The following is a 27,209-nucleotide window of genomic DNA, read 5'->3' as shown; positions in this document are numbered from 1 at the left end:
CCTCTACGGACAGCCCCGGAACAGGGGAGAGGCTCACTCCTTGCCCTGCTCCTCTCACCTCTCCCTTTGTCCTCCCCCGCTCCGCCATCACCATGAAAAAGCACCAGGTGGTCAGCCCAACACTAAGGCAACAGTGCGGGGCAGAGAGGCAGCGGCACGGACATCCCGCACCTCTGAAGTCACCCCGAAACTCTCGGGAAAGGGCTGTGTCTGCCCGCGCACGGCTGCCGGCCGGACGAGCCTCCGAGTGCCGGAGACCCCGGCCGGGGTCCAGCCTCGCCTCTGTCCTTGCGCCTCCCTTGCCCGCTCCTCCACAGGTCGTCTTTTTAATATCCCCTCCACCCTTCAAAGCACACCCGGCCTCAGAGAAAGGGAGAGGAGACGTTGGACGAAGGGAAAGGCGCCCATTTCCTGACAATGCTCTCAAGCCAAACAGCCAAGCAGCGTGAATTTCCCCCCGCCACTGGAAATCCCTGCTCCCCGTGTCTCTAGTGTCTGCCCTATTACCTGTTGCACCACTTTCTGTCTCGGACTATGGGGAAAGAGCCTGTGAGCCTCCCTTTTGCACACCACAGCCCCATCAAGGAGTTTATTCCTTAAAACACTCCCTCCTGGTTTCCTTGCTAAAAGGAGCAGGCAGCCGGAGCCCGAGCCCGCAGCGGAGGAGCCGGGAGATTTTCCCGTGGAACGAGCGGCCGGGGGGAAGCGGCGGCCGGTGCTGGCTGGCAGCAGGGAGAGCCGCGCTCCCTCTGCCTCCGCATTTCCCTGGGAACTTTCTATTACGGAGTTAACTATTAACTGCAGGAAAGCAGGCAATTTTCTTCGGAATGCGAACTATTTCCTTTATCCAGCAGATAGATGTTTGAGGTGATTGATTAATATGGAAACTGATATTAAAATATGTGTCGTAGAACACTTTCCCCGTAGTCTCAGTCTCACGGCTACTGCCGCAAGGAGGAACAGGCGTCCAGGGCAAGCAACGCTCCCAGCTGCTGCCTCGGGTTTTCCTGGTTCGCCAAGAAATGTTTTAATTGTGAAATACATGCAGATATAGTTATAACAGCTCGCATTAATACATCTGAACAGTGCTGAGCGAAAGGGCACACTGAAGGCGCACAGCAGTACTCACGGGGGGGGAAGAAACGCCGGGGATCCCGCCACAGAAGCGAAAGGTGTTGGGATAATGCTTGGCGCTCCCCTCGGGAGCAAATGCGAGGGTGGGCGTCCAACGTGTCGGCTGGGTAGAGAGCAGAGATTCACGTATATAGAGATGGTGTAGAGCCAAACAGGTACACTGCAACCATTCGTGGGGCACCAGTTTGCTGCAAGGAGAGAAATGAGAAAATTTAACAGGGAAGTCTGCAATTCTAGACTCTCGTTAGATTATAGTTTTGCAGAGCTTTAAGGTAGGAAGAGTCGTGTGTCCATTAAGGTACTCATAGTGGTTCACTCCTTTTATCTGTAGCAGCACCTGCGCTCCTAGGTTAAAGGTCGCGGTCTGACACCGAACAGGACTATTACACACCGGGAAACCGGGAAAAGTCCGGTTCCCTTTTATCCCGGCCCCGCCATGTGCTGCTGTTCTCCCTCGGCTAGCCTCGCGCTAATTAACCTGTGCCCCTTTTAATTAAGAGAGGACTCTGCTGGCGGTACCCCCGCTCTGCCCGACCCCCCCAGGGGCTGCAGCCCCGGCAGCCCCAGCCCTGCCGCCCCAAGCCCCCGGGCCGCCCGCCGACCCGCCCCTGGCCCGCAGAGGTGGCTGCCACGGGCACCTGCCCTTCTCGGCCCACTCCGCTCAGCCTCCTGACGGTATTTTTCATGCTTCGCCCCCCACCCCGCCTTTCCCTTCTCTGCTGATTCACACGAACATTTCATACAGGGAAAGGGGAATTTTCCAGTCTCTTTTGCTGCTTTTCCCCCTCTTCCACGGGTTTACCCCTCTCCCCCTTGCTCCCTTCCCTTCTGTTGCCTTGCCCCTCGCCCCCCCGCCGCCGTTTGTTTGTCCCAGTGCCCGGCCGATCATCGCGGTGTATGAAGTTCTAACTGGTTTGTGTCAGGCAGCTCTCTCTAAGCAGTCTGGCGTGACGGATTAAACATCAACTAGTTAAATAAAAATTAATATCAACTGCCTCCTAACTTCTAATGTCATGTTGTTTATAACTAATGAACTGATTAGGGGATAAACACATCAGGAAGACATTTCTGCTTCCCTGCTCTTTCGAGAGAGATTTGCAGAATTCAGAGTAAATCTCCCAGAGTCCCTTCTGGGTTTCTCCCACACCAGTCCGGGGAGGGAGGACGGGGATTCCGTGGGGTTTGTTGGGGTAAGGCCGGAGGAGTCTGGTGCCTGTGTCAGGGTTAGCTGGACTTATTTAAACATCTCACCGAGGAAGCGTTTCAGCGCGGCTGCGAGCTGGGCTCGGGCTGCAGGGAGCTGCGGAGCCACTCCAGACAGATCCAGCGGCTGCTGCAGACCGGGCTGGAGAAGGCGTCAGAGGCAAATACTCGTTGCTGCAATTATTGACTTTTGGTGCCCCATTTTAATATTTAAAATGAAACTTTCTTTTCTTTGCTTGAAGAGGCAATCGATGATTTTTAAGTGATATGAAGGAAAGCGTTCCCTCCGCCTTCCTTATTTTTACAATTCTCCACTTGTCTGGGGTGTGCTTTTCGCCAGTCCGCGTTGTTAACATTTTCCTAAACACTTTAGAAAAAGAAACACATGCACACACATAACCCCCAACAGCCTCATCTTGGAGAGGTCCCAAGCTTTTAAATACTGTTTGCCCAGCACCGCCGGCTCTGACAAGACAATAATAACAGGGGAAGCTTTTTAAAACCAATTTAGCAAATGCAGAAATGTAATTTTAATGAAGAATCGATAGCAGAATGGTTCATTTTTCCTGGGACTCCTTGTTGGAGCTGAGAGAGACTTTCAATCAATGGGGAGATAGAAGGGGGGGAGTAGAAAGAGAGAAAGAAAAATATTCGTTCAGTGATGTCTTTAGCACTGGGAATTTTTCTTCTTTTCTTTAGAGCTTTGTTCTATTTATTATTTATTTATTTTCAGTCCTAAAGCCTTTACCAAAACATGATCGTAAAAGCAAGACAAGAGACGAGTGGACGGATAAGTGGAGGGATGGATGGATGGATGGATGGATGGATGGATGGATGGATGGATGGATGGATGGATGGATGGACCGACGGATAAATAATCTCTCAGAGGCAGAAAGCTAGGCGCTCTACAGAGGTAGACTTCACAGGATTGCCTTCTGTCGCCTCCAAACTAAACGGCGGAATCCCCGTCCCCCGCCACCCCAACTGGAGTGTGCCCGGACCCCGAGCTGAGAGCTGCCAGCTCCCGGGTGGGCTGCGCCACCATCCAGACCAATTCCCCGCCCGTCCCCGGCGCGCTCCCCCCCTCAGCCTGAGCCCACCGCCTCCCTTTTCAACTTGGAGGAAGTTCCTCCTCTGTCCCGCGTCCCCCTCTCCCTCGCCAGCCCCTCTCCGAGCACATTTTTATGGTAATAAGACAACAAATTAATCTGCTGTTGCAACAAGACTTCCCTACAGGTAGCCAGCTTGAAGGAGGGGGGCAAGGGGAAGCAGATTCAAAGTCCAGGCGTTGTCCCCCCTCCCGCAGGATCCCCGCGGGACCCCCCCAGCCCCTTTCCTCCCTGGCTGCACAGCCCTGGTAGACTGGAGCAGGTGAGCCCCTCTCCAATTTTATAAGCAGCAGCGCTGCATTTGCTTTGATTGTTATTTATTTTCCCCTCCTTTTAGCCTGTCCCGGCTCAGTAGAGCGGCGTTTCTTTCTCTATGGCTGGCTATTTTTTTTTTTTTTTTGGTGGTGGTGGTGCTCTGGTGTGTGTGTGTGTGTTGTTATCTAAACCGTTTAGTTTTGGGTGGTTGCGCCTAGATCTCGAAAGTCAGCGGGGGAAAGCAAGACACCCAAGCGGGGAGGAGAGAAGCGAAGAAAAGGCCGCGGCGGATCTACTGGCTTGCAGCCGTCCCGGGGAGACGGGCCATTAGGCAGAGGAGCCATGGCTCAGAGCTCAGGGAGAGCAGGTAAGGCGGGGGGGGCGCTGAATATTCAGCAGGGAGGGATGAGACCGTCACCCCCAACTCCCTCCTTTGGCAAGAGGCAGCCTGCTTCTGCTCTCCTCCACGCACACCCTCCTCACCTCGCCAGATCCCCCTCTAGCACTTGCTATCTCACCTGAAAAATACCCCTTTTCCTTACGGGTGTGCGCTCCAGCACCCCTCGAAAGGCTGGGGTGTTTACCGCGGCAGCTTGGCAAGGACCCGCAGCGGAGCCCCAGACGGAGCGAGCGCCGGGCCGAGCCCCGCTCCCTCCCCTCCCGAGCCGCTCCGACCGCCAGCGGCCCCGGGCGCTTTGCCTCGCCGCCCTCCAGGCGCCCCGGGCGGCCGAGCCAGCCCCCTGCACCGGCCTTTGTCCATTTGCCCCAGCCCCGGAGGTGCCTCCCGTCCGCAGAAAGTTCAGGGCATTGCTTAAACTCTTCCTCCACCGACTGCCTCCCCACCCCGGGAAACTTTGCTCGCCGTGCAGGCTCTGGATGTGCGTGTCCCGCCTCGGGCCCGCGGGCAGCCCAGCGCCGTGCCGGGCTCTGCGGGCTAAGCGCGGGGCTGAGGCGGGCGGGGGCCGGCGCTGCCGAGCCCCCGAGCGGGGGCTGCCTCCGAGCCCCCCAAACCTGCTCCGCCGACGGACGCGTCTCCGGATCGCCCCCGTCTCCCAGTCAGCAATTTTATGATTTGCAAACAAAGCTTCAAACAAACCCCGCCGGAGAGGTTTTCCTCGGCGCTGCCGCTCGCGGTAAAAGCACAATTACGCGGTTTGGTTCCCTCAAATTAAGTATATAAACAGAGCTTTTAAGTAAGGGATTTTTTTGTTTTGGGGGGGGGGGGTGGAGAAAGAACATAGAGGTTTAAAATACAAATCTCACCGACTGTCAGCACAGAGCCGAGCTGTTGCCCCGGCTGCCAGTCGTTTGCTGCAGGGGAGGCTTGGAAAAGAAAGGCTGCGGCGAGCGCTGGGAACCGAGGCTAGGAACCGGAGCTAACAGCGCTGGTTTTCCTTTGTCATTTCTGATGGAGTCGCAGGGTGAAATATCCCCCACCTAGAGAGGGATTCAAGTGCACAAACAGAGAGACACGTACGGGAGGCAAATAAAAATATTCGCCCTTCAGAAAACCACATCTCTTCAATCGATAGTTTCCCCATATATAAATGTGTGTGCACCACCTCTGTAAATCTCAATTTTAAACACGTTGTGTGTGAATATATATATATGCATATACATGTGCAAGCTTATGTTTTCATAATCGAACCAATTAAATCTATTATATATGCTGTATACTATATATAAATATGACAAAGATTCACCAAACATGAAAGAAAATTACAAAGGCAACGAAAAGGGCCTCCTAAAAGAAAAGGCCACAGAGGCAATTTTTTGCTATTCTGCACTAAAAATCTTCTAAGTCAAAACTGGAAAAAAACCTTCAGAAAGTTTGCAAACCCCTCTGTTCCTTTTCCCTTCTGTGTTTTTAAAGGATCTGCCGAAGTCCCTTTGCATCTGAGGTTTAAATAGGGAGATCAATAGAAAACAGTTGTAATGATCTAATTAATTATGGCAAAATTAAAAGCGAGTAGAAAATCAATCTCTGATGGTGTTGAAGATGGAATTAAATTGATAGTCCATCTGTTCACCTCCTAGACCGTATAAATATGCAACCCAAGGACGGAGCTAATGGGATCGAGCTGCCTGGGAGACTCTCTCATTCTCTCTCTCTTCTTTTTACTTCATTCCTTCCCGAAGTTCAGCCCCGTAGCCCCCGTGCTCCCGCTCGCAGCCCTCTGTTCACCCAGAGTTCCCCCTCTCGCTGGAGACACTCAAAACGCTGCTTGTGTCGAGCAACTCAAACCGGCGGCAGTAACCCGCAAATCTGAGGGTACAAAGCCGTGTGATTGGGAGGAAAAAAAGAAAGCTGAGGAGACAGCGTTCAGTGAGAGCGTGCTCCCTATCGTGCTGTTTTTAAATCAAACGGACATGATGATGATGACGATGACAACGGAGTAGTTTGAGGATGTTCTCCTCCTTCTAAGCATCTTATTTACATTGGTCGTGGGTTCAGGAAAGTCAGCCCTTTCTGTAGCTGGATTTTTACAAAATACTGCGTGTGTTCTGTCAGGGAGAGGTGACACATTGAATTAGTTTTGTTTGTCCGGTTTTCCTGACTGCGAAGCTCTAAGAGCAGAGAGCGAACGGGAGGCCCTCGGTGCCTCCCTGTCCTGGCGCTGTCCCCCTTCCCCACACCTGCCCTGTCCCTGCCAGGCCAACTTTCCCCGAGTGGGCACTGGGCATTCCTGCGCCGGGCTGTCCTCGGGCTTCCACCCGCCTGCCCACCACGGTGACATTCTGCTGAACGACCAGCGCCACTTGAAAATAAAGGAGAATCGGTGTAATTGCTAAATTAGAGGCATTACTGCATTTGCCCGTTTTAAAAAAATAGCAATAATACCCTCTTTCCCCCATTTCCGCGGTTATTTGTAGGTGTGGAGCACACGCTAGCAGCAGGGAGAGCTAGGGCGAGCTGTCAGGCTGGAGGAGTTCCCCGCCATCCCGGCCGCTTTTTAATTGTGAAAAATTAAAGCTAGGGGTTGCGGTTCCATTGAAAAATAACCAATGAAACCGATGATGCTATCGCCCGGGTTAGAGCTGCGTGGGGTGGGACGGTGGGGGAGGGTCGCTTAAATAAGTGAAGCCTAAATATAAATCAACTAAGACGGGGGGTCCCGGGCCCAGATCTAACCGCGTGTCCACACCCCCACTATCGGGGCGAAAAAAATTGACCGTATCTCACCAAGTTGTGTCAATTTAGTTCTGCCAAACCCCGAGAGCCGACGGAGGGAGTCCCGCCGGCTTCGCCTGCCGCCCCCAGCGCCGCGCCGAGGCTGGAGCCGGTCCCGGAGCCCCGCGCAGGGCCGGAGCGGGGGAGAAGGGGAGGGGGGAGGGCGGGTCGGGTCGGGCTCTGCCTGCGGGGACTTCCCTGCCAAAGTTTGCCTTCCCCTCACACTTCCCCATCCGGCCAAAAAAGAGCGCCTCGGGGACGGGGGGGCGGGGAGCGGGGGAGCAGCCCGCAGCACCAATCGGATTTATTAATTGATGTATTGAAAAGAAAGATTGATTGACATCTCCTAATGGAAATTACAGCCTCACTTTCCTGCTGCACGCTGCCCTCCCGGCTATCCCTTCATAAAGAAACCCTTGAGGCGAAAGGTAGATTTTCATTTAAAGTGCCCCAGTCCTCAATTTCACAGATTAGATACATTTTAAACACAGACGCACATATTGCAAATTAGAAGCTAATTTAATTATAAATCAAAACTGGGCATAAATCTGCACTCACCACAAAGGATCCATTTAGCAAAATGCAACCACCTCCCCTAACCCTGGAAAACTGCCTTGCAGAAATAACACTACATATACATTGCCAAAGTTATGGATTGTGCACAGGTTAAAGACATCCACGGGAGATATTTTTCCCCACGCTGGGGGAGGGGTAAAGCCCCATGTGTCAGAAATCAGCCGTTCACATGGTGACAATTTCTCTTTCTCCTAGAGAAAAGAATTCTCCGACAAATAAAAGTTTGCATAGATGTAGAAGGTTGTAATTCTGAACTTACAGGCTAGGAGGGAGTCAGAAGAGGCAGATTTTTGAAGTCCAGCAGGTCAGGATCAACAACCACGCTCACACACGCACACACACGCACACACGCACCCCAGAGCCGGGGTTCGTATTGATTGGTGACGTTTGGTTTGCAAACCTCAGAGAGGAGAAAAGGAAAGTACCAGGGTCCGAGTGAGGAGAAGGAAAGGCAGGCACTCGGGAACAACGCTCCGCGCTCGGAAAACCTCCCTCCCTCTGTCCGTCCCTCCATCCCGGATCCGCTCGTCCTCTCTCCTCTCTGCGTTCCACTCTCCCGCGCCCGCAGAGTTGCTCCCTGACTCCTCATCCCGCACGAGCTGCCCAGATGAGGCAGCCAGGGAAACTGGAGGGATTTGGTGTCGGCTCACAGTTCAGTCCTTCCCCGCCCCCTCCACCTTCCAGTTCCTTTTTATAAGTTAGAATTCTCTGTTTCCCCCACCCTTCCTTTAGTCTCTCTTTCTCTTCCTCCACTACCCCTCCACTTCTTTCAGCCCCTCGTTTCCCCGCACACTTCATCCCTCTGCTTCTCCTTCTGTGTCTTCCTCCTCAGAGGCAGTAAACTCCGAGGCCATTAGCAGCTGATGTTAAAGAGGCATGAGTCTTCCTGCCACTTTTTTAATTAGGCGCCTAACTTGAGCCTTGGCGGCTCCAGGGGAAGGGAAGGGAAGGGAAGGAGCGAGCCCGTCTTTGCCAATGGCACAGGAGGAGAGAGAGCTAAATTCCCCCCTTTGCCCGGCTTTCCCACAAAGAGGGGAAGGGGGAAGAAAGTTTCCCCACCAACTTACGACCAGTTTCTCCTGACGCCCTGCAGACTCGCGTCTTCCCCCCCGCGCCGACTGAAGCACTGCTCCGCAAGCAGGACCCCGCGCCCGGCCGGGCGAGCCCCAGCCTCACCTGCGGCTCCCGCACGGGGCGGAGGGGCCGCGCCAGGTCCTTTGTTGGTGCGTTTCCAGCCTTTGTTTAGCCGTGGAAACGAGCCTGCCTTCCCCGACCCAGCTCCCGGCGCATCCCATCCGAGCGGAGAGCCGCCCGTGGCGGAGGGAAGCGGGGCAGAAGCAGGGCTCACAACAGGGCTTGGGAAACACTGCCAGAAACGCAACCGCGGCAACTTTCTCTGGGGAGGAGGATTTGTGTGTGTACAGAAATTGTTCGGGATCAGCTTGGAAGGAAGGAGGCATAGCTATCACTTTCTAGTGCATGTGTGAAGAAGTCTGCTTCCAACTTCCCCCGCCGGCCCTGCGGAGGGAGTGGAGCGAAGCAGTCGCCCCTCTCCCCGGCGGGTCTTTCTGTGCGATCATTTTTGGAGATGTGAATCCCAGGCAGTCATTACCACACTTTGGCCCCTTTGACTGCTGGAATTACCCTTTCCGGGGACTTTAATGGGCAAGCCATAGGGTTTTTCGCTGATCCGCAGCAGTTTTCGCTGCCTCCCCGTTTTTATGGGTGTATTATAGTTAGGGGTTATATAAATGTTTTTGCGTGTGATAACTGTAAATCCTAACATTTGCAAATCGCCCTGAGGCAAACTAACCTTGGACGGGCAGATAGAGGGAGGGAGGATCTCCCACTACTGCTGATTAAAAGGAGACTTTAATAAGCGTCTAATTCACTCATCGGGAGTTTTATGGAGAAATTACAGGACAAAAAAAAAAAAAAAAAAAAGAAAAAAAGACATCTCCAGCGTGGGGGGGAGGAGGCTCCCACGCCTCTACCCCAGAGGCAGCCCAGGGCAAAGGCAAGAGGCAGCTGGGCCTTGCCAGTGCCTCAGTCTCCTATCACGAAAGAGGCAGGGTTCACATCTGGGCCAGTTCGTTTTTGGGTCAGAGGAGCAACACGAAACCCCCTGTCCTCACCCCCGCTCTGCCGCTCCGGGGCAAAGAAATGAGCAGGCAGACGACCAGAGGGGCTCTGGGACTGCAGGACAGACAGACGGAGAGATGGGTGGCAGGAGTTTTGTAGTGAGCGGGCGAAGCCGGCCCGTGGAGGCCGCCTCGACGGGAAACAGCTCTGGGGACCCCCCCTTGCAGCGGGGGCCCCTCCAGCCTGCACTGGGTGCGATGTTCGGGGGCAGGGATGGACCGAGAGCCCAGCTGGGTGCTGGGAGCCGTGTGCCCGCTCCCTGCCTGCCTGCTGAGGGTGGGAAGGGGCAGGCTGGGCCGGGCTGTGCTGAGGCCGCCCCTGTCTCCATGTGTCTGTGCTCGGGAGGCTCGCCCCAGCTCCGGCCGTCCCGGTGCGCTGAGAGGCGGCTTTGTTGCAGAAGTGTCTCTTCACATTGTTGGCTCTCCCCCCCAACCTCCACTCTTTCTTTTTTATATTTTTTTCTTTTTTTTTTTCCCTCTTTCCTTTTTATTCTTTTTTTCCCCCTCAATGAGGCTGCAAAAGGTCTTCGGCTTGTCTCGTTTTTGTGGCAAACGCTCTCTTGTAAAGAGGAGAGGTTAAAGTGTCGGTGACTGAATAAAGAGCAGCACACGTGGGCTATTACCATTCAGGGCAAACAAATGCAGAGAAGGGAAAAGCCAGCAGCAGGCAGGGCGAGGGGGGAGCGCAGCCCCCCCGGTACACACACGCACCCGCCCCGCTGGCAGGGCCCGGCCGCCGGCCTCCTCGCGGCCCCGGCGTCCCCCAGACATGCAACCCACCCATGGCTCACAAAAGAGCCAGAGAAAGAGAGAGGGGGAGACATGAGGGGGTCTTAGATGGGAAAAAAAAGAAAGTAGCTTTAGGGGGAATGTGCTGTGGAGTGTGAAATTGCAGCCCGTGGTGCTCCATATTGTACCAGAAGCTCTCCAAAAACTCATCCTCCAACGTGACCAGAGGTGCTTAGAGGGGGAGAAAGAGGGAGAGGGGAAGAGGGGCTCGGAGACACAGGGGGAGGGGAAGGATGGGGGCCTTTTATTATTTTCGCGCCCTCTTTCTTATTAATTGTTGGTTTAAAACCTAACTTTGTGTTTATTTGTTAAACTCGACCACCACGAGCAATCTCGGGTGCTCTGGGCAGAGCGGCTGGGGGGCACGGGGAGGAGCAGCCGGACGCTGGCTGCCTCCCCCCGCCCTGCTCGGCCCTGCCCGGCCCTACGCGCCCTTCGGGTCCTGTTCCCGTGTCTCCACGCTAGTGCTCGGCACCTCCGCCCTGCCCCATCAGCCGCTCCCTCCGGTGTGATCACACCACAGCACCCATACAGAGAAGATGTGGGTACCCCTTTCATCTGGGTGCTCGTTGGCAAGAGGCAGCGAGAAATCTCAGACCAGAAATCATCCTCTCCTCAGACAAAGCACGCAAAAAGTCGTCCAGGAATGTTTTATCAAAGCGTCCCCTTCCTGAAGATCCCTCTGACACACACATGCCGACTCCTTCCCTTAAATGCTCACATCTTTGGGCAGGGGGGGATGTGTTATCTTTTTTTTCCTCTATCTTTTCTCAGACGGGGATTTCGCCACCGACTTTCTCAGGCTGAAAGTTAAGTTAGTTGATGCAGAAACTATGTGTCAGAAAAATACACCTAGATGGTCAGCGTAGGTTTATTCTGTGAATTCTTAAATATGGTGCTGAGAATATTAAGGGTTGAGCTAAATCACCTCCAAAGTAGCAACATTTAGGTTGTAAGCCTTTGCGCACTTGACAAGGGGAAGAAGGCAGACAGGGTGTGGAGCCGAAAACTTAGTGACACCTCCACGGTGTACAAATCCAAAACTTCTACCTCTACAGCACACCGTCCTGCATCCTGCGGCCATAGGTCGCGTTTAGCTGTTTTCCAGCATAATTTGCCACAGACAACGCGTAGAAAATAGGGAACCAACGTGGGCACAAGTGCCGGCTCTGGGGCCAGCTGCGGTCGCAGGCACAGCGTTTGCTGCAGGCCTGAGCGCTCCGGGGGCTCCCCCTCCGCCCGACCCCTATTGTTCCCGGGCACGGCGCCCTTCCGAGCCAGAGGGGAGCAGGGCAGCAGCTTCCGAGAGCAGCGTCTGTAGAAGCTGCCTCCCAGGGACAAGGCGAGGCGGCAAGCTAGGGAAGCCAAGGCGGCTCGGGAGAACTCAGATGACTTCGAAGGGAAGCTGACAGGACCCTCGAGGTTGTGTGTATTGGAACCAAGGGTGGGAAACAGGATCAATGGAGAAGATTTCGACTTGATCAGATGGAGAAAGCCGACTAATGAAGCAGATCGAAAGATGGCTATCATTGCAACTCCTCCAAAAGTTTATTTTTCTTGAAATTTCCGCAGAGAGGCGGCCGTCTCTTTTGAAGTGTAAATGTTTCTAGCTTGGGGGAAGGCGGGGTGGGGGGGAAGGCTGGGTTAGAGAAGAAGGGGGAGATCCTCAGATTCTCTTTGAGAAAAAGAAATAAAGGCAGGAGAGAAAAAAGGGAAAAGCAAGGCAAAGCAAAGAAAAGAAAAGAGATTTCAAAAAGAGAAAAGATTAATCTAAAGTGGGAGAGGGAAAAAAGCACACAGGGCTCGTGAAGTGGAATAGATGGGAAGCTGTGGGAGTGGAAAGAGGCCCGTGGTCTCGGCCTCGCCCGGTCCCTCAGGGCACACGGCAGTACCCGGGGCGCGCAGACAGCCCGGTATTTTTAATTTCGGTTGGCAGAAATTGTTCAGTGGATTTAAATGTTGACAAAGCAATACTTCCAGGAAGTCTAGTGTGGGAAGGGGCACCAGGTGATATTGTGGTATGTGTGGTGGGGGAAGGGGACAGCAAGCAGAGAGCCTTCCCTTCCCTTCCCTTCCCTTCCCTTCCCTTCCCTTCCCTCTCCTCAGAAAGCTGCCTTGTTCTGTCAGGCTCAGGGCTCCCCGGTTAACTCGGGTTACCTCCGTGTGTGGGATTCAGGCTTCGTGTTGCAGAGTGCTCATTTTTTGCATTTCTCGAGCCTGCTATCCCTGTCTTTCTTCTCAATTATACGGGAAAATAGTGAAGAAACTAAGGCAAAAGACATTATCGGGAAGAGGTTTGGGGTTCGCCGGCTGCCCCAGACCACCACCAAGCTGTTATATCCTGACCGTACAATGGTCAGTCACAAAGGCTCAGAGCATCTCTGAGAGGGGGTCCATGAACTCACCAAGTGTTAGTGCGGGCGCAGGGAGCTCCTGCCACCCGGCATTGCCGGGGACTCCTGCCCGCACCTCCCGTGCTCGGCTGTGTGCCCGAGCACGGCCCCGAACGCGCGGGGCAACCGGGGCTGCCCGGGGCGGAAGGGAGCAAGGCCGGGGTGACTGCTGGAAAACGAGAAGCGACCGAGACCGGTCGGAGAGTGGTGACAGGGCCGTTTCCAGCCGCGGGCAGCGCGGGAGGCGCCGAGTGGCGGGAGGGGTTCCCGGCAGCGGCGATAAGCGGGCTCCCGGCCCCGCCGCGAACAGGGGACTCTGCTGCCCGGGCAATTCGGCAGCCACAGTCGTCCCACCGACAGACGCGCAGGGGCCGGGCCGTGCCGTGCCGTGCCGTGCCGTGCCGTGCCGTGCCGTGCGGGGGCGAGCTGCGGCCGGCGGGTCAGAGCCAGGCGTGCCCCCGGTGAGCAGGGAGCCCGGGCCCGGCGGCGGGGCAGCCCGCGGGGAGCAGCGGCCGCCCTCAGTCCGGCGTGCGGCGGGAGTTCCCCGGGAGAAAAGGAGCGCTGCCTTTGCCTTGGGCAGACCCGGAGCGGGCAGCGCGGAGCCCCGGTCCCGTGGGAAATGCAGCCCGCGCAGGAGCCGCTGGCAGGGCCGCCTCAGCCGTGCCCGCCGCGCCTGTCCGCAGCGCAGCCCCGCAGTCACACAGGACTCACTGCTCTGGAATCCCCGCGGTGTAACAAAAAATTTGCTTTTCCAAATCATCCCTTTTTTTTTGCACACAAGGGAAAGAGAGAGAGGAGAGAGAAAGATAAAACATCAGCTGAAGTGCCAAAATGATTTATGAGACAGTGGAAAATATTTCATAAAGATCTCTCAGACATTCTTTACTTAAAGCGGTTAGGGAAAAAAAAGCGGGGGGGGCTGTTTTGTGACAGATAAGCAGAGGGATAGGAAGAATGAAGGAAGAAAAGAGAAGGAAGTATATTTCAGGTGATGGTAAACTCTCAAGTCTGAAGATCAAAATTGAGCTCACAGCAATTTCTGTCTTGCCTTTCTGCCCCTGGTTATTACCCTACGAAGGTGTTTCTTACTTGCTCTATATTTCTCTGCTCGGTCAAAGCCATGTCTATTTTAGCAGTAGACTTATTTGTAAAATAATTTTTAAATCCCACTCTAACACCAAAAAAAAAAAAAAAAAAAAAAAAAAAAAAAAAGAGAGAGAGAGAGAGAAGAGAGAGTGGGAGAAGCAGCAGAGATGTGGAAAGTGTGAGACTGGGTTTGCTGTTATTTCCCCAAATGCATGAGAGGGAAAACTTTGCAATGACTGAAACGGGCCTAATCTCTTGGTTTTTAAGAGGTGCGAGGTGCGAGAAGCTTGCTTGCTCTTCCTATGTCTCTTTCTTTCTTTCTCTCTGTCTGGCTTCTATTTATATTTCTTTCTTCTCCTTTTTTATACATTCCTCTCTTTCTGTCTCTCTCCTTTTTCCTTCTTCTCTCCCCCTCACCTCCTTTCTTTTTTTCTCCCACACTAAGCCGCACACCACGGAAGCCTTGATGTGTATCGAATCCCCCTCCTGTCCCGCTTTACACCGAGCAAAGTCTCCGGTTAAAAAAGCGGAGCGTGAGAAGGGAGGTGAAACTAGCAAGGCGTGTGTGCTTGTGTTAAATAAGCGAGTTAAGGATCCTGAGCCGTGACAACAAAGCGGGGCTCCCGTCCGTTCCCGCGGGCCGGGCAGGGGCGCCGCCGCCCCGCGCACGCACGGCCCGGGGCGCTCCGGAGCGCGGCCGGGGCTCCCCCGCCGCCGGTCCCGCAGGCAGCGCCCCCCCCGCGCCGGGCGCCGCCGGCCCGGCCCTCCTCTCTCTCCTCTCCTCTCCCCTCTCCTCTCCTCTCCTGGCCGCGCTCGGCTCGGCGCGCTGGCGAATCAGAGAGTGTCGGAATCTATTGCCTTTGTCTGACAAGTCATCCATCTCCGGGGAGGCGGGCGGGGGGCTGAGGGCGCTGCGGCTTTTAGAGAGACACACACCGGGAGCGGAGGCTCCAGTCTCCGGCCCCGGCTTCTCGCAAGCACTTCCCACCTCGGGCGAAAGTCCGCCGGGCGCCGGATCCGCCGCCCGGCCGAGAGGAGGGGTCGCGCCCGCCCGCCGCTCGCCGCTTTCCCGGGGATTGCTACTCTGCTTTGAACTTAAATGAACTAGCCCCGGACCGCGGGAGGAGGAGGAGGGAGAGCCGCGTCCTCCTGCGCCTTCTGCCGCCTGGCCGCCGGCCGCACCTTGCTCCGGCACCCCCTCCCCGCCGCCGGGGATGCTCTGAGCCCTCCCAGCCATGACACCCACCTGCCCCCCGGCGCCGCCAGTCCCTCGCTCCCACGGACTCTGCTGACTCCCCCAAGGCCGGCGCAGCCCTCCCGCCCCTCGGAAAGTACTTCGCTGCCCGCTCCGCCGGGCCGGGGGCCCAGCGCATCCCGCCGCTCCCCTCCTCTCCTCTCCTCGTGTGCTTTTTTGTTTTGTTTTGTTTTCCTTTATTTTTTTTTTCAATTTTTTTTCTCCCCTAAGTCTTGAAGTTGAGTTTTAGAGGCGACACGGCGGCTTCAGCCGATTTCTTCCCCTTCCTTTGCCTCCCCATGGATATGCACTGCAAAGCAGACCCCTTCTCAGCAATGCACCGTGAGTACTGGAGCCCGGCTCCTTCCGCTGCTGTCCCTTTCTCATCCCTTCATTCTTCCTTCCCCAACCATCCTTCCTCACCTGATCCTCCTCCAGGTCCACCTTTTCACCCTGGCCGCTACCGGGCTCAGGCAGGCGGTCGGGAGGCAGCACGGATGCTGCCAGCCCGAGCTGCAGAGCGAGGATGCCGGGCAGCCCCGAGCTGAGGGGAGCAGAGCTCCGTGCCGGAGTGGGGCGGGGGCCAGGACCCCCAGTCCGAGGGCAGGGGGCTGAGCGCTGCTGCGCCCCGAGCGCGCTAAGGAAAGCCCCCTCCGAACCAGAGCTCTGCTCCGCAAATACACTTTCTCCGTCGCCCCTCAGACAACAGGAGTTTATTCTGACTCGGGTCAGCCCCCGGGACGGGCCCTTTCCCTGCCCGTGCCCAGCCGGGCCGGGACTCCCCGCAAAGCTCCGCGGCTTTAACCCCCCAGATTTCCCCGCGATGCGAGGCTGTTTGCTTTGATTTTGGATTTCGGTGGCAGAGAGGGAAGACGCCAGTTTCGAATTAATGGCGGGTTAGTCGGTGGCTGTTCTGTGAGTCGTTTTCGTTTGGCGAAAGGTTGGACTGCGGGAAAAATAGGACAATTGTATGGCAGGGAGATGAAGTGGCTTTGGAGGCTCCCAAGAAGTCACGATCCCTCCTGGTTTATTTACCAGATACCCGGTGTGAATTTTAAATACATTCCTGGTACAGAGGAAAGGGCATTCGTGCTACATTTTCAATTTTTAAAGGTTTTCTTAAGAGGGGGACGGAGGAACGTGGAAAACCTCCTTTACCAGGGACTGTAACAAGGAATTTCCAGTGATTTTAATTAAACTGCAGGAGAGAAAATAATTCCGAGATCTAAATTGAAGAAGGAAAAATACAAATAGAAAACCGAGATTGAGAGTATGTTGAGTCAGGAAATGAATAATTAAGAGCAATTTGTAACTTTTGACACCGAAACTTTTGAGGACACGCCCTGCCCACTGCATAAAACACAAATCGAAAAGATAGAAAATGGAAATGATTGAACTTTAAAAAAATCCCGATTTTGCCTTGAGAAGGAAGGTGCAGAAATATAAGCCCACGATTAAATCCCCAAACGCGGATGTAGGTAACTGCCTTTCTGTTTCCTAATAACTGATTTCCAGAATACATTCCTTAAAATGTGAGGTTTGATTTCCAGAGAGCTTTAACAGCAAACACTCCGTGCTTTAGCCATTATTTCAATTTTCAGCGGTGCGATCTGTTTCCAGACGCGATGTCAGTAATTCCAGCTGCAGTACGATCTGAAACATGTCAGCAGACGAAAGAGGCATTTCACTGTCGCTGATTTTTTAAAAACTCCAGGGAGATTCCCGACCAATTTTTGACTTCCTATTAGGGGGGAAAAAACGCAAAAGAACACCAAACCTAAACAAAACAAAACGACCCCACCAACGTTTGATTCGTTTCCTAAAGTGTATTTCTAGAGCTACAGACCTGGTTGTTATTAGGCAATTTAAAGAGATGCGGGCACAGGCTCTTGACACACAGACATGATCGGTACGACAGCGGCACGACTGAGTCTGTGCACATACAGCTGCCGGCACTTACATGCAATAAATACACGTAAATATCTGACTGCTCTGATAGAAAGAATCTTAGAAAACCACGGGACAAAACAAAACAAACCCGTGTGAAAAATATCCGGACTGCAATAATTTGAATTATTAATTTTTAATCTTTTTGCATCTGTTGCCCTTTAATACTTTGTAATGCGAGTTATAATAGGTGCTTTGAATTATTTATCATGGAGTTGCCGAAGAAATTGCTATCTGGTAACTTTAGAGGCAACATGTGCAGAAGGGGTTCTGAACAAATGGAGAAAGAACACAACAATATATGCCCGCGGGTTTTAGTGGAAGAAGATAAATATCCCCCGTCCCCTCTGAAACCCTAAATGCGTTTTTAAAAAGACTAACAAAAGAATGCAAAACATAACCCCGGTTCAGCGGGGAACGCGGAAAAGCCAGCCGGCGCCCCGGCCGATGGGGCTGGGAGGGGATGTGTGAAGGTGTTACTGAAGGGTGGGGGAGATGGGAAAAACTCTATTTGTACGAAAGGACTTGGATCGATCGCAGGGCAATGAGAGTTTCCACTAAGTTCAGAGCCAATAAGTCAGTGTCAGAAGCAGGAGAGAAAAAAACCTCAACGAAAATACAAACAGATCATTTTTCAGCAAACTGCAAAACGAACTAAGATCTCTTGGCGAGGAAAATACAGGAGGTTAGGGTTGTGTGAAAGGAAAGCTTTAATACAGAGTACACTCCACAGCTATATCAGCTGGATATTCCGGAGACAGAGGCGCTCAGGTAGCAGCACCAGCGAAGCGAGCAGGCATCTCCCCATGCCCTGGCAACGGCGAACTGCTCTCGGCTCTAACGCAGACGTTTGATTCACGACCCACTGTCTTATTGCGTCCCAAAAGGAGAGATTTCCCTTTATCCCCGTCACTCCGTTTCTCGTGTCCACTCTTAGCAGGTGCATAGTTATTTTTTCCCCAAAGTTATTTCTAGAAATGGAGAAAGACAGATCGGGGGGGGGGAAAGCGATCCTAGCAGTCCTGTCTGATAGAGCGCAGGTTTTTGGCTGGAAAGGGGGAACAGAAGAAAACGGAGAATTTAAATTCTCCCTGAATTAGATTTGTGTGTCAGGAAAAAAAAAACCCACAAAAAAAAAAAAAAACCACAAAAAAAAAAAAAAACCACAAAAAAAAAAAAAAACCACAAAAAAACCCCAAAAAACCAAACCTAAACCCGTAAGAGTAGGAGTCTATTATTTTTTTTTCTGGAATCTTTTTTTTTTTTCCTGTAAAGATCGAAAGCTAATGAGAGATAGGGTCTGTCTGTAAAGGAACACCAGCTGCGGGACTCAAAATATTTTCTATCTCTCTCCCTTCATTTTTCTTCCTTTTCTCTTTTTCTCTGTGAGTCTTTTCAACTCGCATCCCAAAATAACGGGATAGAGCTGCTTGCATGGGGGACATGCCGCGGGGTGAGGGAGGGCGGAGTTCGCGAGGAACTGTAATTGACAACGTGATAGAAAATCCTGGAAAGAAAATGAGAGAAAAAGCCCAGGAATAAAGAGAAAGGGGACTGCGGCAGAGTCCGCCCGGAGCCTCTAAGAGGTCGAGCTCTGGAGTTGGGAGGGCATCGCTGCCCTGCTCCGGGGCTGAGGAGCGGGCGCGGGCGCTGTTTCCATGCTCGGCCCATCACAATGGCCGTGAGAATCCACCGCTCCGGCATCCCGATCGGGACCGCGGGAGAGCGGCTCGGGGAGGGAGGGCGGCGCACGGGAAGGTGGAGAACAATCCTCCTCCGTCTCGGGAAAATTCATTCTGTCGTCCCTTTCCATCTTTCCATCATTCCTCTTTCTTTCTTTCTTTCTTTCTTTCTTCCTTGGTTTCTTTCTTTCGTTAGTCCTTTGTTTCTTTCTTTCTTTCTTTCTTTCTCTTTCTCTTGTTATCGCTCTCATTTTCTCACTCTCCCCGTTTTTATCTCCTTTCTCTCCTTCTCCCTGTTTATCTTCTCTCACTTCCCCACGTCCTGTTCCCCACTCTCGACCCCCCGCCATCACCTCCATCCATCTGTAATGTCTGGAGAATTTGCAGCGCGAGTGGTAAAGAATCCACGACTAACGGTGTGTTTCTGGTGTGCGTGGGTTGTTGTGTTTTTTTTATTTCTCTTTCCCCAGCAGGGCACGGGGGTGTGAACCAGCTCGGAGGGGTGTTTGTGAACGGCAGGCCCCTACCTGACGTGGTGAGACAAAGGATAGTGGAGCTGGCTCACCAGGGGGTGCGACCCTGTGACATTTCCAGGCAGCTGCGGGTCAGCCACGGTTGTGTCAGCAAGATCTTGGGCAGGTAAGGAAAGAGGCAGCTCCTTCCCCTCCCCTGAGACTGCAACGCTGCGTCCCTTCCCCGCTCCAGTATGACCTTCCGCCCTTCCCGCGGCACCGGGCTCTCCCCGCCACGACCCCGAGCGGCCCCGGCACCTTCGCTCAGTGGGAGCCCGCGGCTGAGCAGGGCCCCATCCTCCAGCTGGCAAGGACGTGTTTCTCCCCCGCCTCCCCCCTTCCCTCACCGGTAGTGTTTAAAAACTCCTGGGAAGACAAAATAATTCGAGAAGAGTGTGTGGGAGGGCGGGAAAGAGAAGGGACGGGAGACAGAAAACGAAAGAACGACCAAAAATCCCCAATCCATGAGGAACAAAAAAAATCCTAACTCACAACAAGCCGTAAGCTGCTTTACCAAAGGCACGGGTAAATAAACAAACAACGGGGCGGATAAATAAATAAATAAACAAATGCCCGCGGTAAGCGATCACCGCCAAATGAGGTGTGCAATATCCCTGGGGGCTCCTCGGGGAGAGCCAGGCCCTGGCCGGCGCTGGGCTGCGGTGAGCAGGCGGCGGTGCCCCCGCCGCGGAGCGTGCGCCACGCGCGCTGCCGTGCCCGGCCACGCCGGCACGGAAACGCGGCCGGCGTCTAGCGGAGCTAATGGACAGCGGAGAGCGGGCTGGCGCTGCCCTGTACGAGCAGCCGCTCCAGAGGGACCCCGGGGCCGGGATAAGCCGCTCTCCTTCCTCCGCAGCCCGGCCAGCGCTCCGGTTCGGGAGCGGCCGGCCGGGAGATGCAGGCGGGGGAGTGCGAGCCCGCCGCTGCCCGCTCCCCACGCCCCCTTCCCGGCCGCCCGGCCCGATCCCGCGTTCGGCGGGCTTCATCTATGGGCGGCGGCATCGGGGAGAGGGTTTCTGTTTAATTTCTCGACCCCAGGGCCTAAAAGAAGTGTGTGCGTGTAAAGCGGGGTAAGGGGGAGGCAGCGCCCCTCGCTTCTAGCACACACACACATACACATTCAAAAAAAAAAAAAAAAAAAAAAAAAAAAAGGGGAAAAAACCAAAACCAAAAAAAAAAAAAAAAAAAAAAGGAAAAAAAAAAGAGAGAGAGAGCGAGCCCTAGAGAGAAGAAGGGACTGCCCTAGCCCCAGGTCATGCCGCCTGGCGCCTCGCGAAGCGGCGAAATGCAGCGCCCGAGCGGCCACGGCCCGAGGCCGCGTACCCGCGGGCCGAAGCCGAGGTGGGGCAGGGGGCAGGGGCTGCGGGGTGCTCTGAGGGCCACTGAGGCTCTGGGTGCTCGAGGACGGCAGGCCACTGACCATATTTTGTGCAGGTATTACGAGACGGGAAGCATAAAGCCCGGCGTGATCGGAGGCTCCAAACCCAAAGTGGCCACCCCCAAAGTAGTGGATAAAATCGCCGAGTACAAGAGACAAAACCCGACAATGTTCGCCTGGGAGATCCGGGACAGGTTATTGGCCGAGGGCATCTGCGACAACGACACGGTCCCCAGCGTCTCCTCCATAAACAGGTAAGAGCAACCCCGCAGCTCGCGGCCCAGGCGCATCTTTACGGCCCCATAAAACCCCTTCCAACAGCGAGGACGGCCTAATCCTTCCTCGGTCAGGGCAGATCCAGCCTTCTGCGGTCCCCGGTCCGCAGCGGGACCCGCGGGCACAGCCCGCCAGTCCCCGGCCCGGTCCAGCGGGCGCTGCCCGGCCTCGCCGTGACCTCGGAGCCCAGCTCGCGGCAGCGGGACGGGAAAGAGCCGCCCGTTCCCGCAGCAGCCGCCCCGAGCAGCGGGGGCGCGGGGCTGTCCGGGGCTCGCCGCGGCAGGCCCGCAGCTTGTGCCCGGGGGCAGCCGGGGCCGGGGCAGCGCTGCTGCCACAGCAGCCGAGCTCCCGCCGAGCAGCCCGGCACTGCCGCAAGGTTTGGGTGCTGCTCAGGCTGGAGGGGTCAGGGACTGCGGGGCCGGGGCTTCCCGTGTCCCTCGAACACCCCTACCGGGGTGCAGATGACCTCCAGCCTTGCCAGGGTACTAGAGCTCTGAGCCGAAAGGCTGCCGTCATCCTCTGCCAAGCCGGGCTCACAGCCGCGGGAGGAAGGATTCCCTTGCACCCACTCCCCCGGCTCACTCGCCATCGGTAGCCCGAGGGAACGGCTGAATTTGCCGGGAGGTTTTTACCCGGCTGGGGAGCGCTGCTCCCCGCGGTGCCGGTGGCCCCGAGTCGGTCTGATCCCTGATCTCGCAGAAGGCTGGGCAGCAGCAGGATCGATTTTGCACTAGCGAACCATTTGCCCCCTCCGCCTTCCCCATTTCCTCCCCCGGCTACTAGGGTGCAGATTTTGTTGATTTTGTTGTTGGAGGGACTAAGATTTGGTCTCAGGTTTGAGGTGACAAAAAAACCTATATGACAGGCAAAAAACCAGGACCGATGCAGGAGAAAAAGGAATAGATATAATCAAGTACTGACAGACGTCAAAGCGCTCAGAGTGCTCACATGCCTGCACGTTCAAACACAACGTACATCAGATCTTCACACTTTGGCAACACAACACTCCTGTGCACACAGTAAAAGTAATTACACCGTTTTAGTGTTATGTATGTACAGATACCCCGACTGTGCCCACAGAAATACAACCTCTAGAAACAGAGTATACATAGGCATGAAATACCTCACCAACAGAGTAAAAATACACGAAATTTTGGATGCAATTCCAAATGTATGGCTCTTCCCAGCCAAATAAATATACACAGGGTATAAAAACATGCAGGCTTTTGTAGTGTCTACATAGATAAAATGCACAAATCGGTATACTGGCCTTTTTGATATATAACAAATTTAGCCAGATTTAAAAAAACAAAACCAAAACCTAGTGTATTTATAGCAAGAGAAGCAAAAAATAAATAGCAAGGAAAACAGTGGTATTTTTTTTGTCTTGCACTTTTCATGGCAGATTTATCAAAATATGTCTAATAACTCAGAGTGTGTATTTCTAAATCTGGCATCCTATATAAATGGGTTTTAATATTTTGCAAATGATATGGAATTATCCCAAATCATCTTGAAAACAGCAGGTAGAATTAGCTAGTGGAATGTACCTTGGCTAAGAAAGATTCCCTCAGACACACTGTCTCTGTAATATACTGCTAGGCTACCCTAGGAAATTATCCCTGTGTGTGCCATCTGTATTAAAATGGTTATTAAGTTATGAACAGGGTAACATAATACTGATCGGCTAATTATACACCCTCCTAAAAAACCTCCAGGTCTCTGTTACTCTCTCAGTCAGGTATTGAAATAATAACAGTTTGACATTCAGACACCTTACAAAGACAGCTGTGGAAGGACAGACAGCTATCCCTGTAAGGAATTGAGCTGGTGGTATGGAAGTCCAGAGGAATGGCCATAGGCTCTTTGGAGAAATGATATGTACAGACCCAACATATATTTACATTTCATCTAGCTTAAGGGATCTCAGCATCCAAAAGCCACTGAAGTCTCAGGCTTATGCTTGCTGGACCCAGTGCCTCATGTCTGGGTTGTGTTGTCCCAGGCAGAAAGCTGAGCACCAGATTTGGCTCCCACCATGCTACCAGTCTGCAGCAGGGTTTTGGGAGTTTTGTACCTCAGTTTCCCCATACTGGAAATGAAAACAAATCTTTCTCAGAAGGAGGTGGAAACAGATGCCAGTTAGATTGTGCTTATAAAATACTTTGAGGACAAGTGTTTTGTAGCTGCTAAGTATTATTATACTAGAGAGGCTCAGCTGTGACCCACCATGGCAAAGGTATTTGAGCGTGTAGTCCCCAAGGCTCAAGAGTGTTTTAGCTTCATAAGATCTAGTCTTTCCCCATTCCTTTAAAAAATTCAGACCAAACTTCCCACTGTTCACCTTTGTATGAAGCTCCCCAAAACTCACATCTGTAAGCCTATAACACAGGTCATAAAATTTGCAAGTCTGTCCTAGACAAGAACAGGACAGCGAACTGGGAAAAATTGCAGTGAAATAGGAAATATTGAGTATATTAGGGCCCAATCCTCGTGCTGGGGAGAGTAGCGTGAGCTTCATCACTCCAGTGACTTTCACGACTCCACCTCACAGAACTCACAAAACACAAAGAAGCTCACAATTTAAATATGGTTTTTTCTCTCCCTCATTGTAAAAATTCACATATAGAATCTGGACAGTTTCTTTGCAACAGAAAATCCCTTACCTGCAGTAAATTGTCATCTCCCTGATCACCAATCACAAATTTGAGTTAATCTAACACTTAGTCTCTGAGCGGCTTCAGAGAGATGACAATTTTAAAACCTAGCCATCAATAAATATCTGTCTTCTTACTTCTGCAAAGTGTGGTGTTTCCAATGCAAAATCTGGTTTTACCCCGTGTCTAGAAGAGTTAGAACTACATCCAGGAGCAATATCTTAAGGCAATTAGCAAGGCATTTACAGAAAAAGAAGTTACCTATATCCCTAGATAGACTGTGAATAATGTGCTTCAAAATGGAGATGTCCTTGTATACAGAAAAAAAAATTACTTCTGGTTATTATAAGATTTTTTGAAAATGTATTAATTACCTTTTATTTTCTTTCTGAGAATTAGTCTAACATTAGTAAAGGTCTTCAGGTGAGAGACTACAGAACAACAGTTTCAATTGAGTTTTAAAATTCTCCCTTAAACACTTTAAAATTTTTAATTTTTATTTTTTTTAAATTCTGTGTGCCTACATTGCAGTGGTCTTTTACTATTGCACTGAGAATAGCAGGACACTTTTGGGACAACATGTTATTTAGTTCTGAGTTTTGTCAGAAACTTTTTCATTCCAAACTCACGCAAAGGGTAGATACAAGTTCTAGTGAAGAAAACATGACTTAACTACCCTGTAAAGATTCAGGAAAAAACATTAAAGTCCTCTGCTACACAGTAGATTTCTTTTAATTACAGGAAAAATCTAGAGAGTATATGAGTTCATAAGCAAAGTGCACCAGAAATTACAGGATCGAGATCAGTTATCTCGGCGCCAACAGCTTTCCTGTTCCTGCTTCATGCTTTAAGTACTGTGCAGTATAAACCAATCATCTATGCGTAGGTATACACATAAACATACATACAAACATGTATATGTACATATTAAAGCAATTAATGCTTTAAATCCTTTGAGCACCTTGCTTCTTGAGCACTCTGCCAGCCCAAATTTTTCCATCTATCATATAACTATAAACCAGTTATCTTTGGTCATTTCAGGTTAGACTGTTTCAAGTGAATTTAGACACTGCTAAATTCAGATGCTCCTTGTGGCAGTCTCCTAAAAATGAACTTGTGCAGATGTTAGTGAGAACTTTTCCTTTGTTTAGCAGAACATATAGTTCACCTAGGAACATAAGTTTCATGAGATGATAATCATCCCAGAGAAATCTGAATTAGACAGTGCACGTTAGTAGGAACAGGAGGGAGCACATCACGGACATACTTTCACGGTACTCTAAGTTATGCAATTGTTACTTAAGCACTATTTCCTGCTTCTCTTAAATTAATGAAATATCTTGGGTTAATGAATGAGGTTCAGAAAGGCAAAGCAAAACAACCTCCCCCTGATTTGCACCTCTATCCCAGTTCTTGGGTGGCCAGGTTCAGTACTGGGAACTCCCAGTTAGTTCTTAGCCAACGCATGCCAAAGGTAAAGCATTTCAGAGTTCAGTCTTCTGGATACACTTTGGACCCTGAGCTCCTGAGAACAGACCTAACTAATACCCCATGGCAGAGAATAGAGTTCAGTGGATATGTTATCTCAGTCAAACTGCTGGATGCTTTTGTCGATCTTCTCTTAGGTATTGGGTATCCATTAATTTCTAGTGCTAAGCATATGGTTTAGGGAGATGTTTCCATTTTCACGATATAGCAATTGGCTAATGATGCCTAGTTAAAGTCTCCAGTAATGATGTGCTTTTAAAAATACATATGGAAAGACACATACATTGACGTGCGTTATAAGGACCAGTAAAATATACTTGTACATTGAAACATTATTGAGCATACGGCCAATTTCAGGGGCTGCAGACCCACCTGTAGTTTAGAGCAAAGAATGGCATATTCGAAGATCAGATTTATCTTACCAGTTCTGGCATTAATTTTCTGACTGATCTTAGGCAGGTCACACGGAATCCTTAGAAGGCTGTTTTGCCATCTGTAAAACGAAAATAACAGCTTTTAGTTACTTTTGTAAAACTCCGCATGATCTTTCACTAAAAATTTCCATTGAGTTCAACACATAACAATAAAAAGTTCAAAACTGGAGCTAGGTTGTTTTACATCAGCTGAGGCTTTTGCTCATGCAATTGAGGTAAATGTAACATTTCAAGACAAACAATTGTCTGGCAAGAAGAAGGCACATTAGAGCAGGGGCTGTGTTGTATGCAGAAGAAATCAGTATTACACAAACAGAGCTTTCTGAGCTACCTTCACTAGCCAGCAGCACTTGAGAATCCCCCAAAGGACATCCCACCAAAGTCACTGTGAATCTCCTTCCTCCTGAACAAATCTGGAATTCTTGGAAGGCAGGTACTAAGTCTAGGGAGAAGCTGGAAGAGTACAGGGTATCTCTGATGGCAGCTTGTTCCCAGTGATCAAAAACAGTGACAACTGCATTGTCTGCAGTGAACTTGGGGTGAACTGCCCGAGTTTTAACCTGCAAGCGTGTGTGTGGGTGTGTGTGTCACACAAACCTATCACCACTGATGGTATTTAGTAGGCACAAGTCAGTTTTCTCAATATAGACACCAAATATTCAACTTGTCAGGCAGACTGGGTTTGGCTCTCTCTGACATTGTTTTGGTGCAAGGGAGGGGTGAAGAAAACTTGTCCGACGGTACTCAGTGGAGATTACCAGGACTTGTAAACTGGCATTTCCTAGTGCACATGGAAGAAACTCAGGATTCTAGCAGGAATCCTCTCTCCCAGCTGATGCTGAGTCTAAGGTTTCTATGCAGTTTCCTGCATGAGGGCACGCTCTCAAGGTAGAAGATTTCTACTGCCAGTTGCTTTCAGCTGAGCAAAGAATGTAATCGGGTCACACAGGGCTTCATTACAGGGAATATACTCCTTTAAATTCAGACTCTTTTCCATCAGACACACACCTGGTATTATCTTCTTTTTATCATTGCAAATAAAGGACAGGCTCATAAAGCAGAGGTTACAGACAATGTTACTGCAGCTGAAAGAGTAAATGAATGCTCACAGCATTTCTCTTTGTCTTATTCATCGTATCTGGCCATTGGAAGGTTGTATGGGGGGAAGTACAATAAGCTAGCTGCATTTTTTCTGATTTTCATATTGCAGAGATATTAGCTCAACAGAGCCAGTCAGCAAGTAGAATTGGTTGTGCCTGGGAAGTTTTGAACTCCCTGTTCTGTGAACCTTGAAGTTCAGAACCGTATCAGCCCCTTTATCACCTAAAAATCCCAGCCCTTCCTTTTTCTATAGATGTATAAAAAGCTTGATTTTTGCTGGAAGTTAAATATTTTCAAGCTTTTGCAACTACTGAATTATTGCTGCATTCTGCCATAGAGGTAGCTGCAGTTCTGTGCTGGGTGAGTGACTCTTATGGAGCTAAACCGCACTTATCAGAATCAGTATTATGTGGAAAAAACTCATTTGACTTTGGGAGAAAAGAGGAGAAAATATAAGTGGCTTGGCCAAGAAATGATGAAGGGGTGAGAACAATGTAGTGATCTGAAGGGCACAGTCCTTCCAAAAGGAAAGGAATGATTCACATTTAAACAAAGCACTATAGGCAGGAATTAAGGGAGGCAAATAAGAAAGGAAACATTTAAATGGTAGCAGAAGGTATCCTCTGATAGGGAGGTCCATTA

The 27,209-nt window shown here is 51.6% G+C and overlaps 1 protein-coding gene and 1 long non-coding RNA gene across 12 annotated transcripts in view; one reads left to right on the top strand and one right to left on the bottom strand.

Annotated features, from left to right (window-relative positions):
* Positions 1–858: 858 nt before the first annotated feature.
* Positions 859–8,160, bottom strand: LOC120501944. The gene is made up of 3 exons (XR_005627421.1): positions 4,220–8,160; positions 2,386–2,704; positions 859–1,322 (listed from the first exon to the last, which is right to left on the bottom strand). It is a non-coding gene; the product is annotated as an uncharacterized LOC120501944 (long non-coding RNA).
* PAX2 (paired box 2) overlaps positions 3,639–27,209 on the top strand; it is a 95,514-nt gene continuing 71,943 nt past the window's right edge. For 6 of the 11 annotated variants that reach the window (XM_039708775.1, XM_039708776.1, XM_039708770.1 and 3 more), the window contains exons 1-3: positions 14,779–15,434; positions 19,192–19,360; positions 20,668–20,865. In XM_039708775.1, coding sequence (XP_039564709.1) covers positions 15,392–15,434; positions 19,192–19,360; positions 20,668–20,865 — 410 coding nt within the window. In that variant the 5' untranslated portion in view covers positions 14,779–15,391. Of the gene's footprint in view, positions 3,709–3,919; positions 4,069–14,778; positions 15,435–18,952; positions 19,117–19,191; positions 19,361–20,667; positions 20,866–27,209 lie in introns of those variants that run through there. The other 5 variants (XM_039708777.1, XM_039708771.1, XM_039708781.1 and 2 more) reach the window with 3 other exon arrangements.

Source organism: Passer montanus, unplaced genomic scaffold (assembly GCF_014805655.1).
Source record: "Passer montanus isolate IOZ18808 unplaced genomic scaffold, ASM1480565v1 scaffold21, whole genome shotgun sequence".
Lineage (NCBI taxonomy): Eukaryota > Metazoa > Chordata > Aves > Passeriformes > Passeridae > Passer > Passer montanus.
Note: the sequence above shows the minus strand (reverse complement) of the source record. Positions and strands in the feature narration are given on the sequence as shown.